Source organism: Mustela lutreola, chromosome 18 (assembly GCF_030435805.1).
Source record: "Mustela lutreola isolate mMusLut2 chromosome 18, mMusLut2.pri, whole genome shotgun sequence".
NCBI lineage: Eukaryota > Metazoa > Chordata > Mammalia > Carnivora > Mustelidae > Mustela > Mustela lutreola.
In genome coordinates, this window is record NC_081307.1 from 6,565,118 (window position 1) to 6,586,999 (window position 21,882).

The following is a 21,882-nucleotide window of genomic DNA, read 5'->3' on the forward strand; positions in this document are numbered from 1 at the left end:
TGGGACATTTCTCCTTTCTTTTTGATAATCTGGCTGGTGTTTATTAATCTTATTAATTTTTTCAATGAACCAGCTCCTCATTTTGTTGATCTGTTCTACTATTTTTTTGATTTCTATATTATGGATTTCTGCTCTAATCCTTGTTATTTCTCTTCTCCTGCTGGGTTTAGATTTTATTTGCTGTTCTTTTCCCATCTTACTGAGCAATAGGGTTAGATTGTGTATTTGAGACTTTTCTTATTTCCTGAGATAGGCCTGTATAGCCATATACTCTCTCCAAGGACTGCCTTTGCTACATTCCAAATGTTCTAAACTGTCTGGTTTTCATTTTCATTTTCTCCATGTTTTTTTTTTTTTAATTCTCTAATTTACTGGTTGACCTATTCATTCTTCAATGGGATGATTTTTAACCTCCACATATTTGTTTTGCTTCCAAATTTTCTATTGTGATTAGGTTCAAGTTATAAAGCAACATTGTTTGAAAATATGCAGGGAATAGTCCCAGTCTTTTGGTGTTAGTTGATACCTGATTTGTGACCTAGTATGTGATATTCTGGAGAATGTTCCATTTGCATTTGAGAAGAATGTGTCCTATTGCTTTAGTAGTTCATCCTAATGTATATCTGTAAGTCCATCTGGTCCACTATGTCATTCAAAGCCCTTATTTCCTTGTTAATCTTCTGCTTAGATGGTCTATACATTGCTATGAGAGGAGAGTTATATTCTCCTACACTTTTTGGGGAAGGGTTAGGGACCCATTTGCTTTATTGCTTATGTTGCATATTCAAACAAATAAATAAACTCCACTTTAAAAATGTAAGGAACATAAAAGCCTCTGTGCAAGTTCTGTATTATTTTTAAACTTCTACTGGCTAATAAAAGTATTTCCACTATGGAATTGGAGCTATCTAGAAATGCACATGATGAATTTTTGTCATGCAGGATACCTGAAACATTATTATATCTTAACTCATGATACAATTGAACAGTTTCAAATCAAATGTCTCTATGTGAATAATGATTATAACTATTGTTACAGTTGCAAAAATCTTACTAGTTTAGGAACATAGTAATAGGTCCCCAAATGTTAATTATATAAAATCTTAAGGAAGAAAAACAGTATCTAGTTGCAGCTGTGTCCCATTTCTTTAAAGGGATATTTGGCATTTTTCGTCTTCCTTCTTTAAGTCATGTTGATTTGCAAAGGTCAGTGTTATATGACACTGAAGACCGTGGACAGATACTGTTCATAGGACGCCTGAATCCAGACGTTCTGATCCATATCATAGCACCTGAATGTAATGGTCAACCTCTGCAAGATGACACAGCCCTGGATGAAATTGTCAAATGTGATCTACCCCCGTCATTGTTGTTCAAACTTGCAAATGAAGATGTTGTGAAACTGGTCAGAGAGCTGGTACCCAAAACCAGCTTTGTCTGAGCTAGTTCTTGAGCTTGTTTGAGTTAGTTCTTGTTGGTCATCCCAGAGTTATCCATGTCATAAGTACAGAATACATTCTGCCAGTCTGTGATGTATTTCCACATGCCAGTGAACTCATTGACCTTCATGCCAGCCTTGTTCTCTTGGTCAAACTTAGATACAATTGACATGATAGTCACTGGATTAAATGGAGTCCATATGCTTCCAGAAAACATTCCACAAGAAGCTTTGGTCCAGCAGTGCCTTGCCTTCAGCCAAGACGGTGGGAGCTGGTTGGGGCTAGCAGGTAGGAGTAGGCAGCCATAGGCCTAGGGGACCACTGGATTGCAGAGGCCCAGGGCATCTCCACTTCCACCAAATTCTCCTATATTTTATTATTGTATTATTTTCAATGAGTTTCTTTAATTTTATTATCAATTGCTTTGTGTAATTGGCTTCTCCAATGTTAGGGACAAAAATATTTACAGTTTTTAGATCCTCTTTTTGAATAGGCCATTTTCTTATGATACAGTGTCCTTCCTCATTTCTTATTACAGTCTTTGGTTTAAAATCTACTTTGTGTGATATAAAGACAGCTACCTCTACTTTCTTTTGATGTCCATTAGCATGATAAATAGTTCTCCACTCTCTCACTTTCAATCTGGAGGTGTCTTTGGGTCTAAAATGAATTTCTTATAGACAGATATATAGGATGGGGTCTTTGTCTAATCTGATACCTGTGTCTTTTAATAGGAGCATTTAGTCCATTTATATTCAGAGTAATTATTGAAAGAAATGAATTTAATGTCATTGCATTATTTATAAAGGTCACTGTTTCTGTAAATCTAAAGGTCACTGTCCCTGTTTCTTTCTGGTCTATGTTAGTTTTGGGCTTCCTCTTTGCTCAAAAGATCCCCTTTAATATTTCTTGGAGGGTTGCTTTAGTGATCACAAGTTCTTTTAGTTTCTGTTTGTCCTGGATACTCCTTTCCTTCTCTTCAAGATGACACCTTGCCAGATTCTTGGCTCCATATTTTCCTCATTTAGCACCTTGAATATAATGCTGGTTCTTTCTGGCCTGCCGGTCTCTGTGGATAGGGCTGCTGCCAGTCTTATGTTTTGACCTCTGTAGGTTAAGGACCTCTTGTCCTGATCTGCTTTTAAGATTTCTCTTTATCTCTGAAATTTGCAAGCTTCACTATAAATAATATAATATAATATAATATAATATAAGTCAAGCCATTAACTTATTTTTTATTGATTTTGAGAGGTATTCTCTGTGTTTTCTGGACTTGAATACTTCCTTCTTTCCCCATATTAGAGTTCTCAGCTATAATTTGCTGCAATATACCTTCTACCACTCTACCCCTTTCCTCTTCCTCTGTGACTCCAATTATTCTAATACTGTTTTACTTTATGGTATTGCTGATCTCTTGAATCCTCCCTTTCTGATTAGGTAGTTGTTTGTCTCTTTTTCTCAGCTTCCTCATTCTCCATCATTTTGTCTTCTATATTACTGACTCCTCTGCCTCATATAGCAGTTAGAGCCTTCAGTTTTTATCGCCTCTCAGAACTCTTTTTTTATTTTGGCCTTTTTAGATATTAGAGGTTTCTTTTGTTGTTTATTTTATTTTATTTTATTTGGTTTCTCAATAAGGGATTCTCCAGTGTCTTCTCTGCTTTTTTCAAGTCCAGATAGTATCTATAGTCATTGTTTTGAATTCTTAGTATGTCATCCTTCTTATATCCATATTGATTGAATCCCTGCCAGTGAGTACTCCCTCCTGTTCTTTATTTTGGGGTGAGTTTTTCTGTCTTGCCATTATGTCCAGAAAAGATTAGATGAATGAGAGAGAAAATTCAAAATAGAAAAATAGCAAAACAAACTAAAATACACACTAAACACACTAAAATACACACTAAACATATGAGAAGAAAATAGGGGAAAAATGAGAAAAAAATCTATCAAGAAGTAGAATAGAACACAAAAATAAACTAGATCCTAGATATATTTTTGTCTGTTTGTTAGAAGAAATTGATCCCACAGAAAGAAAGAAGTTATATATATACAAAAATATAATTGAATACAATGAAAGGAAACCAAAAAGTTAAAAACATATATAACATAAACGTAACAATAAAAATTTTAAGATTTTTTTTCATTTTTAAAAAATGATATTTATTAACATATAATGTATTATTTGCCCCAAGAGTACAGGTCTGTGAATCATCAGGCTTACACATTTCACAGCATTCACCATATCACATACCTTCCCCAACGTCCCTAACCCAACCACCCTCTCCCTACCTCTCCTCCCCCAGCAACCCTCTGTTTTGTGAGATTAAGAATCTCTTATGGTTTATCTCCCTCTCAATCCCATCTTGTTTCATTAAAAATATTTTTTAAAAGGATTGATAAAATAAGAAAAGAGCTGAAAGAGTAAAAGTAAATAAAACTGAAGGACTAAAGAATAGTAAGGAAAAAACATGAGTGCTATATACTGTTTTCTCCAGGAGCTGACATTTTGCATTTCTCTATGATCAGTAAACTTGGTATTAGCTGGATGTTACTGTTGGTCCTCTGGGAGAGGGACCTGTTGCACTGATTCTCAGGTACCTTTGCCTGGGGGAATTGCACCACCCCTTGCCAGGGGGTGGGCTCAGTGTAAGTGGTTCTGGATTGCACCACATGGCACTGGTTTGCTCCCTGAAGGATTCTAGTACCAATGGGGGCGGGGGGGTGGCTAAAGATGGTGATGTCCTGAGCTGAACGCTTGCTTCCCCCACTCTTCAGTGAACCTTCACAAAACAAAACAAAACAAAAACAGTCGATCACTCTTGTCTCCCTAGTTTTCACCAGAACTCTGTATTCAGAGTTGCCTGTGACCAAGCATTTTTATTTCCAGCATCCTACCCTGCTTAAGTCCCCAAATTTTATAGACTTCTGTGGTGTGGATCCATGCCATTCTTCCCAGGGAAGGGTGGGGAGGGGACTCACTGTACTTCTGCGCTTTGCTGGACCCCTGCTCAGAGAGCAATTGCCCTACCATACAGTGGTTCATGGCTTATGGCAACACTGAGCAGCAACACTGCCTAGTTTTTCTGTTTGCAGCTAGCTTCCCTCCTTTGATGCTTGAAAACTTTGCCACATTTAGGTGCCCTGTTCTTTTTGTGGCCGTTGCTCCATGCAATGCATGCCCTTAATACCCATGACCCAGGTCACCTGTCTCCACACCCCTCTCCCCTCCAAAACCCTCAGTTTGTTTCTCAGAGTCCACAGTCTCTCATGTTTCGTCTCCCCCTCCGATTTCCCCCAATTCATTTTTTCCTTTCATTCTCCTAATGTCCTCCATGTTATTCCTTATGCTCCACAAATAAGTGAAGCCATATGATAATGATAATTGATTTTCTCTGCTTGACTTATTTCATTCAGCATAATCTCCTCTAGCCCCATCCATGTTGATACAAAAGTTGGATATTCATCCTTTCTGATGGAGGCAGAATATTCCATTGTATATATGGACAATATCTTCTTTATCCATTTGTCTGTTGAAGGACATCTTGGCTCTTTCCCCAGTTTAGAGATTATGACCATTGCTGCGATGAACACTGGAGTACAGATGGCCCTTCTTTTCATTACATCTGTATCTTTGGGGTAAATACCCAGTAGTGCATTGAAGGGTCATAGGGTAACTCTATTTTTTATTTCTTAAGGAATCTCCACACTGTTTTCCAAAGTGGATGCACCAACTTGCATTCCCCCCAACAGTGTAAGAGGGTTCCCCTTCTCCACATCCTCTGCAACACTTGTTTACTGTCTTGTTAATTTTGGCCATTCTAACTGATGTAAGGTGTATCTCAATGTGTTTTTAATTCGAATGTCCCTGATGGCTAATGATGATGAACATTTTTCATGTGTCTCATAGCCATTTGTATGTCTTCTTTGGAGAAGTGTCTGTTCATGTCTTCTGCCCATATTTTGACATGTGTTTTGAGTTTGAGGAGTTCTTTATAGATCTTGGATATCAGCCCATTGTCCATAGTGTCATTTGCAAATATCTTCTCCCATTCTGTGGGTTGAAAACTAATTTCAAGGTTGTTTTTAAAATTCCATGTACCTTGAATTTCTGTATGACTTTTATGGTCAGTTTGTCGATTTTTGCAGAAAAAAAAATACTGCTTGGGTTGGTTAAGAATTGTGTTGAATTTGTAGATTGATTTGGGAAGTATTTCTGTATTAACAATATTGAAACTTCTACTACATGAACATAGCATGTCTATATTTTATGCAGATCTTTCTGTCAATATTGTATTTTTAGTTTTCATGGTTTATCTTATACTCCCTTCACAAAATTAATTTAAAATATTATGCTCCTTTTGGCAATATCATAAAGGGGTTTTTTCCTAATTTATTGTGCTAAAATACAAAATAGATAAAGTTTATAATTTTAAACATTTTTAAGTGTGTATCAGTACCGCCATCAGACACCAGAACTTTTTTACCCCCCAGATGGAACTTCTTAAATATTAATTTACCATTTCCAGTCCTCACCCAACCTCTGATAATTACCCTTCTATTTTTTTCTATAAATTTGACTATTCTCATAAAAGCAGAATTATCCAATATTTTTTCTATTGTGACTGCCTTATTTTAATTAGTATAAGGTCTTTACATTCCATCCATGTTTAGCATGTGTCACAATTTCATTCCTTTTTAAAGCTGAATAATAGTGCATTATATGTGTATACTACATTATGTTTCTCCATTTATCTGTCCATGGACAATTGAATGTTGGTACTTTTTAGTTATTGTAAATAATGCTCTTAAAAGCATGGGTCTACAAATACCTCTTTAAATCCATGCTTCCAATACTATTAAGTATATAATTAGATGTGGAATTGCAGGATATGGTGATTCCATATTTAATTCCACGAGGCACCACCATACTACTTTCCACAGAGGTTGCAGCATTTTATATTCCCACTAGCAATGCACAAGGATTATAATTTCTCCACATCCTTATCAGCACTTGACATTTTTGAATTTTTTCACAATAGCCGTCCTAATAGGTGTGAATTGGAGTCTCATAGTTCTGACTTACAATTTCTTAACAATTACTGATGCTGAACACCTTTAAAAGTAAATATTATTTAAAAGTAAATATTTGTGAATCATATATCTCATATGGGACTTGTATCTAGAATATGTAAGCAATACAAGTTCATAATTTTAAAAAAGACTACTCAATTAAAAATGGAAAGATATTTAAATATATATAACTCCATAAAAATATACAAATGGTCAATAAGCCTATCTTTAAGATAATTGTAATAAAAATACAGGCAACGCATGTTAGTGAGAATGTGGGTAAATTGGGATCTCCTTGCTGCCCTTTGCTCAGCACCGCTCCAACTCTGGTGTCTCCTTTCCACTCTCTACCCAGTAAGAGCTGCTGTTGCATTAGCTTTAGGTTATCTCATAGTGTGTGTGTGTGTTTATATATCTTTCCCTTTCCCTTCAGTGCTTCACCATGCAGATTCTAGCCATTAAAACTGTTGTGAATACTTTCTTCTGACTCCTTAACTCTGGGAATTCAGCACTTTCCCTAGGACTTCCAATTCTCTGTGCTGAGATCAGTAAATTGTCCATGGGTAAAATTGGATTTTTATAAAATCAATATCATGTTTCCTTCCTTCAGATATTATAGCTTTGCATTTTTTACTGCTTTCTAGAAACCATTTATTTCATGTATTTTGTCCTATTATATATTTTGTTATGAGGATTAGTTAATCACCATTTAATGAAAAATAGTCATCATAGCCAAAGCAGAAGCTCTTTCTTCCTTAGAATAATGGATATTGCCAAATTAATCCAATAATGATTAGGTTCAGGTTGGTTAATGAGCCTTTGGAGTAATTAAGTACATGAGAAGGAAGCTCCACTTCCAGTATGGTATAATTTTTAGTTATGGTGAATTGATGGAGAGTTGACCTTTTCTGGCAGATGAGGCAGGAAAGGATAGCTTAAAAGTATTGAGTTCTACCACAGCCTAAGCCCTCCAAATATGTGCTTAATTTTAATATTTTGCATATATTTGTTCATTTATTTCCTTTAATACATGTAACATCTTGAGTCACTTTCTTTTAGGTAAATCACTTCTTATCAACATATAATTGGATTTTATGGATTTTATGTTTTAAAGTTACAGAATTTTTATCTTTTTTGGAGAGACACTAAATTCATTTGCATTTAGTATCACAATTGTTTTGGTGGTGATTCTGATTGCTTAATTTAGTCTTTTATGTATTTACTTGTATAGTTTATTTTGTTTAATTGGAACAATGTTTCATAGGTTTTTCTAATTTTCTGTAACGTCTTTATAACGTCTAGAGGAATATTTATTTTTCTAAGTAATATAGTCAAAATTAGAATTATATTACCTTATACAGATAATATGGAAATTTAACTTAGTTTACAGTCATTATTGTTTTTTAAAAGTAGTCATCAATTACATCACTACTTTTTTATTAGATTAGTTTTTTTTATATTAAATTAGTTTTAAAATATGTTTTTGCTTTACTTTTTTAATGGAAGAAATATTAGGTAAGTATCAATTTAATGTATACTACATAGCTCATAGAAGGGAATGTAATAGAATAGAATATGTATGATAAAGCACATAACTAAATATACATATAAAATAAAATTATATTTTATTAAAAATAAATGTATAAAAATAGATTAAAAATAAATGTATATCAGTGATATAGATAGCTAGATATACATATACATATATACATATAATTATAAGGGACTTTAGGGAATAGTCACACAACACAGGAAAATGCTTTTAAATTTATTTCTTCTCTTACTGTGTTATTTGAATCCCTAACTTTTATATTTCAAATCACTAATATACTCTTAATATAATTCTTGAAAAAGTTAAAAGATACTCTCACATTTTCAGCTCAAGAGAAGTACCTGCCTATAAAACGACGCTCTCCTTCTCGAAAAAATAACTTCTTGTTTGGTTTCTACATTTTTCTGCCTCTCCTTGTTTTAACCGCCATCATTGCTTTTAAATGCAATAAAATAAGATTTGGGGACCGAGAGGGAACAGCAACCGAAGGGTAAGTAAACTTTTTATTATTTATATTTAACATTAAAATGCATTGCAAGAAGAATTCAAATGTAATTAAAATGTTGCAAGTAGGGTTTCTTGGATGGAGTGTGTTAATATTTTGAAATATTGAGCCTTAGTATATACCAACTTGTTTCTAAATTTCAGTCAGTCAGATATCCTTTATGTTTTTATAGGTCAGAAACAACTGAAGATACTTAGTAAGTTCATAGGACCTTTCAAGTAGAAAACCATGTTAACTATAATTTCTTCAGGAGTAATTTCTACTTCCCAAGCAACCCCACTTTCCTTGTCTTGACATTCAGTTGTGCCAAGGAGATTAGTAAAGATAGAGAAGGAAATTTTGTGACTAGAATATGTAGAAGGTGAGAAAAATATAAAAAGAATATAAGACATGAAGGAAAGAACACAGATCACAAAGTCACAAACCATTTACACTTAATATTGTTCATGTGTTTCTAAATTTAGCATTAAGGTACTTGCACAGCTATTTTTATATTCTTGTTAGAGCAGAGCTTGATTAGTTCTTTTATTTTAAATAAATATGATTTACATATGATATTATATTAGTTTCTGCTGTACAAAATAATGATTCAATATTTTTTATATATTACAAAAACAAGCACCACAATGTCTCGTTTAATGTCCATCACCATATATAGTTAACAAGTATTTTTCCCCTCTGATGCTGACTTTTAAGATCTACTCCCTTAGTAAGTTTCAAAGATGCAATACTGTATTGTTAGCTATAGTCACTATGCTGTATATTATATACCCACGATTTATTTATTTTTTATCTGGAAGTTTGTACCTTTTGGCTCCCTGCACCCATTTTGTCCACTCTGTACACTCATCTCTGGCAACCACCAATCTGTTTTCTGTATCTAGGAGTTTGTTTGTTTATTTAGTTGTGGATTATACATATAAGTGAGAATATATCATAGTTGTCTTACTCTGAATTATTTCCCTTAAACACAGCTTTTTTCTTTACCATCACACCAATAGAAACCATAATTTTGCTTAGTGGATGTTTAGGAAATGAGAATGCAGAAGTAAAGATAAATAAGTGGATCTCGTTGTTCCATGCTAAAGGAAAATATCTTTTTTTCTTACTTGTGTAGATAGAGATAAAATAATATAAAATTTCCATTGACATCTCCATTTCTGAAGTTAGTTCATTTTATTTCTCAACAAGTTAGTAAGCAACCAGTTAAGGTCATCATAATTTGTACAGGTATTTCCATAATAATTAAATTGTTATAATTTATTTGAATGAATGATGTCTGGCATAAGCCTTCCACTGCTCTTACTTAAGACATCCTGGAAAATCTGAGTAGTTGCTAGAAACAAATCTGACTTTTGGAAGAAATGTTATACTAAGGGATCATTGGTCATAAATAACAAACTCTGGTTATAACAGCCCAAGTTTTAGATCAACAGTAAGTGGTTTTAGAGCCACAAATGTAAGTCATTATGTAGAGCTGAAGTCCAAAGGAATGGTAATGAATTAGATATTCAGGAAATAGATTATTCTTTCCATCACCCAAGGACTTTATGAATAAAAACATCTCTTCTTGTCTATCAATTCCCTCCAAAATGACTTCTCTGCTTGCACATAGTCCAGAATACCTATCTCAATCCTTTCTAGATTCATTTTCAAAGAAAATACAAATAAGCTGTCCAGAGCCAATGCTTCTTAGTTCACATTTTCAAGAGATAAAGAAAATAGCTCTGCAAATGTATCTAAATTCAGCTAATGTTCTGTCTGGATTTATAGTTCTGAGTTAGATGTTCAAAACTGATCTCATCATCTGTGGCCAAGGAATTGTTGCCATGTAATATGAACCCGAACACAATAACACTCCTCTTCAACAGGAATTGAGTATGTATAGGAGCCAAAGGAAAATAAAAATGGAGGCTATATAAATTCCACAACATGTAATGTTGTAGCTGAGAGATATAGAGGACTCATTTAGGACCTCAAAAAAAGTGAATAGTTATTTACATAGTTAATTGATAGAACAATAAAATTGGAAATATGATAACCCTAAAAGTAACGCTATTTTTTTTAACACAGGTTTATATCAGAAGACAGCGATAGTAACAGCACCATGTCATAGAGTTAAAGGTGAATTGAAAGAGTCAAATTATTTAAAATGATGTTATTCATGAAAAGGTTTTTTAAAAGAAACTTAATAATGCTTCACTATAAGGAAGCTATTATTCCACATTTCATCATATTGATTCTTATTTATCAATATCATATACTAAAACAAAGACCAAAAGCATTTGATAATTTTGTTTTACATTAATTTAGAAATGTTAATATTAACTAATATTAGCTAGAGATTTATTAAACAACATATTTATAATGAAAAATTACATTAAAGAGAATTTAAATATATTCTTAAAATATTTATGAGCAATTATGCATCCTTCTCTGACATTTGAGATTCCTATTAGTAGATATATACAGATTAACTCCTGCTGTTTATATTTATTCTTCACTAAGATTCCATGGTTATTGTTATTCTCATACCAAAATGAGGAAACAGACATAAAGAATTTAAGTAATTCCCTGTAAATTTTAGCAAGTTTCAGTGAGTTTTGAACTGGGGTTTCAATTCAGACAACCAGACTTCAGGGTTAAACTCTTAAGAACTCTACAATTTGACACATAGTCTGCTACATCTGGTGAAGGGTAATGGAATTTACATTTATTGAGGATCTATTAAATGCCAGGCAAAATGATAAATTAACTGTCCCTCAAGGGTAGAAAGATAATTCTTTGCTAAAAGAAGGAATAAGGTTGGCATCTGTATATATTCAATATACATACCTATATATTCTCTCTGACTTTCTCTCTCTCTCTCTCTCTCTATATATATATATATGAATATGTCTGTATGTATTCAAATTTATGAGACATATACATAAATAATAATATTTGACATATTAGACATATCACTGGTAGTAAATGTAAAAATTCAACCATGAGTGAAAATAAGAGTTCATCCAATTACTAATGTGCCATTCCTCCATATTTTACTTTGATGGAAAGTTAAGTCAATGGATCTCTGTTTACCATCTGCCACCAGAGAAGACATTTACAAATACTACCCTACACATAAAATGGTCTTATTTCTGAGTAAGGGTAAATGGGAGAGTTGGTGGTGAAGAAAGAGCTGGATAGAGGTTTTGAATATGATTGAAAGAGTGAGCCCTATTCAGCAAGGGATTTGTAAGCAAAGAGTTGGAGGAGGTGCAACTATTTACCCAGTTCAGATGTCTGAAAGTAGGTACTTGACGTCCCAGGGTCAACTCACAGGAGGCTTTTATTGAAATGTAAAGGATACAGTGCAGCTAAGAGAAGGCAAGCAAGCAGGAGACTCCCCAGAGACACTTCATGCACAAGGCCTCAGGTTTCCTTATTTTGAGCTGTAAACAGCCCATTACAAATCCCACTGCCATTGTCTTGGCAAAAAGTGACACCAGGCATCCAGGCTTTCCCAGAGAGAAAGAGTTTTTGCATTCTAGCTGTAAATCAACTCTTTCTGACACAGGTGTAGAGCTGGCAGAGGTATGCATGCATACATCTGGGCAGGAGCTTTTCAAGCACGTGAATGATTCAATGAAAAAATAAGTCAGGAATATTTGATGAATAAAAGTGATGTTTAGTTGGAGTAGAGTTAGCAGGCGGCTTGTGGTAGTAAGTCAGACAGTAAACACCTGTAGACTCTGGGAAGTCTTGGGGGCCACCTGTGTCTTATTCTCAGTGAAAGGGGGAAATCACTGGAGAATTAAAGTTTCAAGCCTATGACTTCCACCTTAAAAGGCTGGTTTGTTAAAAAATGAATAAAATAAAAGTCTGGTTTGTTGAAAATAGTCTGTATAATGACAAGAGTAGAAGTAGAGAAACCAGTTAGTGGTGAAACTACTGCCATGATCCAGGAGGGAAGGGGTGGTACCTCTGACCAGGAATAGCAAAGATGGTCTTAGGAATAAATTTTGAAGGTGACCAACAGAATGAATTGACAGTTTGAATATAAAGTAAAAGGAAGAGTGCTTAAATAATGTTTATTGATAAAGCAACAAGATCATAGAAGTTAAATGCAAATGCAGACTTATTTTAAAATGTGTGCTCTTAATACATTTAAAAATTTACATTAAAATTTATGAACATTGTGAGAGAAAAATCTGCATGGGTAATGGTGAGCCAAGACAAGTGCCTGGTATGCTCTGGCAAGTAGTTTGTTTTCTCATCTGTGAGAAAGTATTTTTCCTATAAAGTATTTTTGAAGTGGTAAGGGAATGATTCAGCATGGCATGGTTTTCCTTTTACAAACCTTACTGGGATAAAGTAGGGAAAAAGTCAGTCAGACACAGTAAGAACCAGAGGCTAGTGAAACAGCTATGAGACTAACAAATACACAGAAATGCAGGAGGAGGCAGAATCAGGTAAGAGGAAAGGAACAGGAAAGTTTGGGGAGTTATAACAGAGGTAGACTCAATTGAAGGGGTGACTGGATGGGTATACTTTGAGAGAACTACAAAGACTTAAACATTTCTGACACAATGGATGACAACACCTTTTAGTCATGACATATTGTGTAGCTAGGTCAGCACCAGTTTGTGTTGGTATTGACGTGGAGGGGTGAACAATGAGTTTGGTTTTGAACATGTGTATGTATGTGAGATACCTGTTGGACATGCACAGAGGACTTCTGGAAGTACTCTTCCTCTGAAGATAAAAATACACTAATAGTTATTATTTCTTCACATATTTTCCTTTTCCTCTGTTTCCTTGTTGATGATTTTCTTTTGTCTGCATGAATTGTTAAAACTGTGTAAATGAAATGCATGTGACTACCACTTTATAGTATTTCCCTTTACTGGGGCTGTTGCAGATAATTCAGGACAAAGAAAGCTGGGTTTAAGAATTTCATGGAGCATAGGCATAGACTGTGGCACTAAAAGCAGTGCTATAGGTTAATTACTTGCCACACCTGTAGTTGCATCATAAAATTAGATAGCTTTTATTAACAACTAAATTTTAATATTTCTTTTTTCTATACTTGTTTTACAACAGTGACTAAATGATGTCAAAAAGCCAAAGATTGGAGAAAGAATATTAATTATCAAGATGCTCACTGTTAACAGCTTTGCTCTTGAGTGTGGGAAAAAAAAAAAAAAAAAGAATCTGCTATTCTCTCCTTTTGTTATGGCTTAAAGTTTTGAATTTCACAAAAATAAATCCTGGGAGTGAAAATATATAGGCTTGTGTCTATTGATTCTCCTACCTGCTGTGATCCTCTAGGAAAAAATAAACATTGCCTCTTTTGAACCAGGGAAGCTTATACATCCCAACCTGTAAGCATTCCATTGTTCACCCTCTGATGCCCAGGGCCATACTCACTGCATGAAGACACCCACAGTCCACACCTTTCCAATAACTCATGGTTCCCTGCCTTATCCATTCCAGGCTTTGGGATGTTGAGAGGAAATGATGCTAGGTAAGGCCAGCCCCAGAACCCTTGGATAGTCATGGGTAAGATTTTCTTGCTTCAGTGCCTTCCACCCCATCTCCCTCTTACTGAGATAAGTGCATTTCTGCATACCTCAAAGCATTGTACATGGATAAGGGAACCCTCACCCTAGCTGGAGTCTAATGAGAACCTTCATAAAGAGTCTCCATCATAAAGAAGATGTTCCTGTTTCAGGGGTGGAAGTACCTCACCACAGAAACCAAGAGATTGCTTTTCCAAAAATCCATCAACTAATAAATGGATAAACTTTGCATGAATAGTGATCTATGCACAATGAATATTATTCAGCCATAAGGAGGAAAGAAACCCTGACACAAATTGCATGAACATTTGAAACCATTATTCTAAGTGGATAAAGCCAGTCACAAACCCTGTATGTTATTCATTGGTATGAAATACCCAGAATGGAGATATCTAGAGAGACAAAGTTTAGTGATTGTGTAGGGCTGGGGTTGTTTAGGAGGATACTAAAGAGCTGGGGGTGAGGGGTGGTGATAGCACACATCTGTGACTATATGAAAAATCCTAAAATTATTCAATTGTACACTTTACTGGGTGAATTGTGTGGAAAAACAAGTACACATCAGGATCATTCGAACATAACTTTCCTTCATCTTCATTGCCACTAACCTATTTTAGGTCATTATGATCAGTAGGCTGCCTTATTTTGAAAAGAATTTTTGAGGATCCCAGATATACTACCAGCAGGTCCAAGTTTTAATCTTGACTGGAGTTTGACGTTGCAACTGTTCACACAATTCATCTGTGCAAAAGGCTGTACTGGGATAAAAGAAGGTATAGATGAGAGGTGGGCAGAAGTTGATTTAGGTTTTGGGTATGTGTGGTTTAAAATTTCTCTTAGAACATAGACATTCTCTTGTCCACTGGAGACATATTTCCTATTTGCCTTGTTGCCCTTCCCACCTCTATAGCTTCCCTGCTAGTGCTTAGAGTAACTGTTAACAAGACACTTAGGTTTCCTTTCCCTCTCTTCAGCTAATTACAATTTAATGCTATAAGCATAGGCACAGAGTGGAAAAGTGTTTTGATTGCCTTGTCCAAGATCAATTTCAATATTCTTGATTTTTCCTTATTTGCAAAGAGAAGTCAGCAGGAGCACCATTTAGAAAATTTCTCCCAAGAGTGGTTAACATTCCTATTTCCCTTTTTCTCCTCCATCACAGCAAATAAAAAACATATCAGAAAACCATGAAATGGAGAATTAAAAATTACCAAGAACTTCACCAGAAAAGCAAATCCCGCTCATTTGCCCCTTTGTCTCTATTGGAGGGTTTAATCAACGTAAACTTAGCCAGAACAAATCAGTTGTGTGCAAAGACACAAGCTTGTGTCCGGTGTATCCCGTCCTTTATATGAGCTGTGGAAGCCGCTGATCTACTCTGGAGCCCTTAGGGTGAGCCAGCGCGAGCTTAAAGCAAGCACAACGCTCACCCGCCCGAATGGGCCAGCCGTGCTGGACTTTCCGGAGTACTCCTGACCACGAGCCTCAGAGCTGCCCAACGGCCTTCAGCCTCGGAGGTGCTGGTAGCGCTCTGGACAGCCATGTTCCTTCTGTTTGCACTTCTCTCTATGTTTGGAGGGCTGCGTGCCCACCAGGGTAAGACTACTGGAGCCTCGACTTCCTTTTCCTTTTGCCTCCAAGCAGGGCCAGACTTCTGGGGGAGCAATTTCTTTTTCTCTGGGACCCCTACTGCCCCCACTCACGGATCCCCTTCTGGTGCCCCCCAACAACTCCCCCTCCCGCAGGTTAGAATAGGTGACTGAGGATGTTATCCAAAGCATCCACACTCCGCATCAAAGGTGGAAGGTCCTAGTGGCTGAAATGCAGCCAGTCTTCCTGGGTCAACCCGTCTGTGGCCAGAGGTTCTGGAGGTGTGAGCACTGTCCTCAGTTTATTCCTCAGAGTCTCAAGGAAACGGGTCATGATGTGGTTCTGGAAACAAACAAGATGGTCCTATAGAACTGTGATGTCTAATTTTTATTTATTTTTTGGATCTTAGCCATTTTAAGTGTGCCATTGAAAATCTAGTGAAAGCTGTACACCAAGGAAAGCGGGCACATCTACATAAATTCACTTACATTTTGAGACCCCACCATGTACTGAGGATTAAGAACCCAGGCTTGATTGAGAGAACTGTTCCAGAAGAAAAAAAAATTTTTTTTTCTATTGCAGATTCTGAAGGAATATTACTGCATATCACAGTTCCATGGAAGATAAGGTCGAATGAGAGTGAAGATTCAGAGAAACAGGTAAATGACAAGAATGTATGTTTTATAATTTAATTTTTTAAGTCTCTTTTTATTTACCTTTGTATTAAATCAGATCCTACTGCTCTATAGTCACTTTCAAAGTACAGTATTTTCCCTGTGCTATTTTGTACATTCTGATCCTCCCTTCCTATACTTCTGCTAACTCCTGTGCCTTTCTCACTTCTCCATCTCTTCCAACATACTTGTACACAACTTCCAATAAATATTAAACTCATTTAAGAAATCATACTGGTATGAAAAATCAGTATGAAATAAGTATAACAATGGCCCAGCCTGTAATTTATATAAATTTGTGAATGGCCACCAAGTGACAGGAAAACTAGTCTTGAGGAAAATTTGACCCAGGAACAAAAGGGTTCATGGAAGTAATGGCCAAAGAAAGAAAGAAGAAGAAGAAAAGAAAAAAAAAATTCACATTTACTTGCCTATAATGATATTATAATAAATAAATAATGTAAAAAAAAAAAGTAGTTGAAAGAATGCTCACTTGTCATATAAAAAAAGTGATTAAATTGAAGGCATCCACTTTATTTTCTTGGTTAAAGTACTTCAAATTAGTATAGTTATAATGTTTTGCATTATAAACTGGAGGTTAAAGTGCTGTAGTCAATATATGGTAACTGAGCAAATTTTTCAGGTTGAAGGAAAAATTTTTGAAAAAAGGGTAAGTTAAAAAATTAAGAATTCATTAACTCATTTTGACACACAAAATTGGAACTTATCATGATTAAGTTCTACTATTGAACAATTACAATAAAAATAAAAATGTGAAAATGTACTTGAAAATCACAATAATTTCCTTTAGAATAGTTTCATATACTAATCTCATTTAGTTTAGTTCTCAAATTAACCTTCTGAGGTAGGATATATATATTCATATATGTGTATATATATATATGATATATATGAATTTTTTAAAAAAGAAGATTAAAAAATGTTAACAGCATCAAACCTATGTTTCAGGACATGAAATATAATCTTTATGACTGCAATTCCATTACAAGTAAACTGTTTTCTGTTGAAAAACTTTTACATGAAAAAAATTTCTTCTGTCCTACTTTAGTTTGTACATTGCCATTGTATGACAACTTAATTTTTAAAAAAGATTTTAAAGAATTTATTTATTTTAGAGAGAGAGAGAGTATGAACAGGGGGAGGGGCAGAAGTAGAGAGAGGGAATCCCAAGCAGACTCCACACGGAGTGAGGAGCCAGACAGGGGCTGGATCCCACGATCCTGAGATGATGACCTGAGCTGAAATTAAGAGTTAGATGGTTAACCAACTGAGTTACCAAGGTGCCCCTGAATGATCACTTTAAAATTCAAACTGTTGGGGTGCCTGGGTGGCTCAGTCAGTTCAGCAGCTCCCTTTGGCTCAGGTCATGATCCAAGGGTCCTGGGATTGAACTCTGCATCAGGCTCCCTGCTCAGTGGAGAGCCTGCTTTTCCCTTTCCCTCTGCCTGTCACTCTGCTTACTTGTGATCTCTATCTCTCTGTCAGAAAAACAAAATCTTTACAAAGAAACAAACCAAAAACTTCAAACTATTTACTTCAAATGCCCCTCACAAAGCATAAGGTGATATTGCAGGAAGTAGTTTTACATGATGTGTTCAGTACCTGTCTACATTTTTTGTATTCTATATATGGAATTCCATAAACTGTTTTTCCCTCTGGTAGAGTATGCTAATATGCTTTGGTTTCTGATAGTAGACCTCCTTTATCTCTCTTGTTTTCTTGTTTTCTTCCTTTAATACCTTATCATCTTTTTAAAACATTTTTATTAGACATATAAAAGATTCTTTTTTTTTCATAGATTTTTGGGATGTCATAACAACCATACATTCCACTAAAGCAGTGGCTTAGATTTGGGGCTATTAGAGGCTTTATGCAGCAGGTGTCCAACCTTCAAAAGTTTATCTAAGTATGTTTGTGAGTAACACTGGGAAGAATGTCCTCAGTTGAGGAAAGTATATAGAGTGGGTTTATTTCCTTCTGTCAAGGTCTTCCTGCAAAAGACCATTGTGAACACACCTATAGACAAACAAGTTAGGTTTATTAGTCATTGCAGTAGAGAGTACACAGACCATAAGTACCGATGGGGCATCTCAGCAAGGTGTTAGAAAGGCATTATAAGATTTAGGCTTAACATATTTGGGAGAGGTTTTAGGAAACAGGCCTTTGCTCTGGTTTGGATGGAGCCCAGGAAATAAACGTAAGTCTATGATTATGCATTTTAATAAATTTTATCTAGGAGAAGGAAAGGGTAGAATAATCCTAAAGCTATGATTGTTAAGAAACAATAGCTCCTCAATAGCTCAATAAAGGAATACTTTGTCATTTTTTTCTGGCTTGGAAGATGTTTATATTTGATTCATATTTAGACACAATTGTGAAATTGCCTTGTTTTTGTCTTGATCCATTATTGTCTCACTGTGACTGTATGTGATGTTGATGTTTTATGAATATGTTTATGTTCAACAATAGAACACCAAGGCTAGCTGATAGGACCAAATCAACTATTCAATACCAGGGATTGCTTTTTCCTTTTTTTCTCTTTTGTAATTAATATAAGTTAGATTATGTTAGACCTTAATCAAGGCTATACATTGAAGCAGGAATTGTAATCATAAATGGCAGAAGACAAGTGGCTTATAGATGTATATATTAAGTTTAAGCTGTCCTGGTAGGGAGCAATAGCTACAAAGAGGACTGGTTTTACTGAACCCATCCTCCTGACAGGGGGTGGGGCAATTCCATATAGGTGGCATTACCTGAGAAACAGCACCACAGGCCCCTCCCCCAGAAGATAAGCTAGAAGAACAGGTGGATGACAATCCTTATGGATCCCATGAAAGTATAAAATCCCAATGCCAGGGGAAAATTGTATATTGAGTTTCAAGTGTGGCCTCACAACCTGTTTATTTTCAGATAGAATTCTCCTTTTTTTTTTCCCTTATACTTCATACTTTATCTCTGTTTTTGTTTTTTAACCTTCTAACTTCAACTAGATGTTTATTATATCAACTTAACTTGTATTGTTTCACACCTATATTTTTACAGATATATGCTTTATTTTAGTTCTTTTTTTTAAACTCTATTCAATTTTACCTATCTATGTACAAGTTTTACCAAAAATGCTGTTAATGAGATGCTGTCTAAACTGGATAAGAAAAATAGAGATAAGTTAGTAGTAACACATGAAAAAAGAATTGGAGAGATTAATAATGCCATGAAATGTTCCAATATCAGAATTATTGGTATCCCTTAGAGGGTGGAGGGTGGTGTCTAGAAGGTAGATTTGAGCAAACCATAGCTGAGAACTTCCCTAATGTGGGGAAAGAAACAAGCATTTTAGTCCAACAGGCAGAGAGGACTCCTTTCAAAATCAATAAAAATCGATCAACACCCCGACATAAAATAGTGAAGCTTGCAAATTTTACAGCCAAAGAAACTATCCTGAGAATAGCCAGGGAGAGGAGGTTCCTTACATATGGAGGGAGGAATATCAGAATAACATCAGAACTGTCCACAGAAAACTGGCAAGCCAGAAAGGACTGGCAAGACATATTCAGGGTACTAAATGAAAAGAAGAGATTTGGGAGAGAATGAAATGAAATGAAAATGAAAAGAACATGCAGCCAAAAATACTTTACCCAGGAAGGCTGTCATTCAGAATGGATGGAAAGATAAAGAGCTTTCAGGACAGGTAGAAACTAAAAGAATAGTGACACTAAGCCAGCCATGGTAGAAATATTAATGGGGATTCTGTAAGCAAAGAGAGACCTCCAAGAGTAATATAATCCAGAAAGTAACAGAGACAATCTATAGAAACAGAGACTTTACAGGCAATACAATAGCACTAAATTCACACCTTTCAATAATTACTCTGAATATAAATGGGCTGAATGTTCCCATGAAAAGGCACTGGGTTTCAGACTGGGTAAGAAAGCAGGACCCAGAGTGGGAGGAGCAAGATGGTGAACCAGTAGGAGACCTAAATATCATCAGGTCCCAGGAATTCAGCTAGATAGTTATCAAACCATTCTGAATGCCTACAAACTCAACAGGAGATCGAAGAGAATAGCAGCAATTCTATGAACAGAAAGGCAATAACTTTCTGGAAGATAGGATATGTGGAGAAGTGAATCGGAGGTGATATATTGGAAGACAGGCTGCTGGGGGAGGGGTTGTGATAGAGAAGTGATAGAGAAGTGATAGGCAAGTGATAGAGAAGCAGAGCACAAAATCGGAACTTTCAGAAGTCTGTTCTATGGAGGGACATCACTCCAGAGGCTAAGCAGGGAAGATGGAATCTTCACTGGGGCAGGGTGGTCTCAGGACCCTCAGGGGTCACAGAAAGACAAGGACAGAGTTCCCAGGTATTGGAGCAAGGAAGCTGGCTGCAGAGACAGAGCTAAGGAGAGGGTTCTCAGCTCAGGGTTGCCAAAAACCAGGATCTGAGGCACAGTCAGGTCATTAGTCTTCAGGCAAGGACCCCTCAAGTGGCAGATGTGGGGACACCTCCCCTCCTACCTTCATCCACCAGGAGGATCAGTGCTGTGGGCATCTGCTGGGTTTGGAGACTCCAAACGGGGCCATGTGCCAGAGATAGAAATTGATTTATTTTATACCATTGTGTGTGGAGGAGATGCTTGATATGGTTTCAATATTGATTTTTTAGTCTTGTTTTTTGGTATAACATGTGATCTGTCCTAGAGAGTGTTTTATGTGCATCTCAGAAGAATGCACATTCTTTTGTTTTGGTATAGAATATTCTGTGTAGAACTTTTAAATCCATCCGGTTTAATATTTTTTAAGACCAGTATTTCCTCATTGATTTTCTATCTGGTTGATCTACTGGGGTTTAATCTCCTACTATCTTATATAACCTTTTATTTTGGTGGTTTGGGGGGAGAGTGAGAGACAGCATGGTCCTGGGGAGGGGGGGAGAGGGGGAGAGAGAGCGAGAATCCCAAACCGGCTCAAGCAGGCATGGAGACTGACACGGGGCTCAAACTCAAGACCCTGAGATCATGACCTGAACTGAAATCAAGAGTTCAATGTTCAACTGACTGACTGAGCCATCCAGGCTCCCCCCATATAACTTTTAATTTCTCTATTTAGATACATCAATATTTGCTTTATGTATCTTGGTGCTCCTATTTTGGGTGCATATGTATTGATAAACGTTATATCTTCATATTAAATTGACCCTTTTATCATTATATAATGTCTTTAACTATTATTACAGTCTTTATTTTAAAGTCTATTTTTTTGGTTATGAATATAATTATGCCAGCTTTTTTGTTTCCATCCCATGAACTATCTTTTTCCATCCCTTCAGTTTCAGGTTGTGTGTGTCCTTTCTTCTTCTTTTTTTTTTTTTTTTAAAGATTTTATTTATTTATTTGACAGCGAGAGATCACAAGTAGGCAGAGAGGCAGGCAGAGAGAGAGGAAGGGAAGGAAGCAGGCTCCCTGCT

The 21,882-nt window shown here is 35.8% G+C and overlaps 2 protein-coding genes and 1 pseudogene across 2 annotated transcripts in view; 2 read left to right on the forward strand and 1 right to left on the reverse strand.

Moving 5' to 3' along the window:
* The window catches only part of LOC131820609 (A disintegrin and metallopeptidase domain 3-like), a 124,264-nt gene extending 110,440 nt beyond the window's left edge, over positions 1–13,824 (forward strand). The window contains exons 19-21 of the mRNA XM_059156297.1: positions 8,389–8,551; positions 10,640–10,690; positions 13,652–13,824. Of these exons, the coding sequence (XP_059012280.1) occupies positions 8,389–8,551; positions 10,640–10,682 (206 nt within the window). The 3' untranslated portion in view covers positions 10,683–10,690; positions 13,652–13,824. The remainder of the gene's footprint in view (positions 1–8,388; positions 8,552–10,639; positions 10,691–13,651) is intronic.
* Positions 1,214–1,611, reverse strand: LOC131820494 (programmed cell death protein 6-like; annotated as a pseudogene).
* A 1,811-nt stretch (positions 13,825–15,635) lies between the features above and the next one.
* Positions 15,636–21,882, forward strand: part of LOC131820570 (disintegrin and metalloproteinase domain-containing protein 18-like) — a 213,905-nt gene continuing 207,658 nt past the window's right edge. Inside the window, exons 1-2 of the mRNA XM_059156250.1 lie at positions 15,636–15,726; positions 16,303–16,379. Coding sequence (XP_059012233.1) covers positions 15,672–15,726; positions 16,303–16,379 — 132 coding nt within the window. The 5' untranslated portion in view covers positions 15,636–15,671. The remainder of the gene's footprint in view (positions 15,727–16,302; positions 16,380–21,882) is intronic.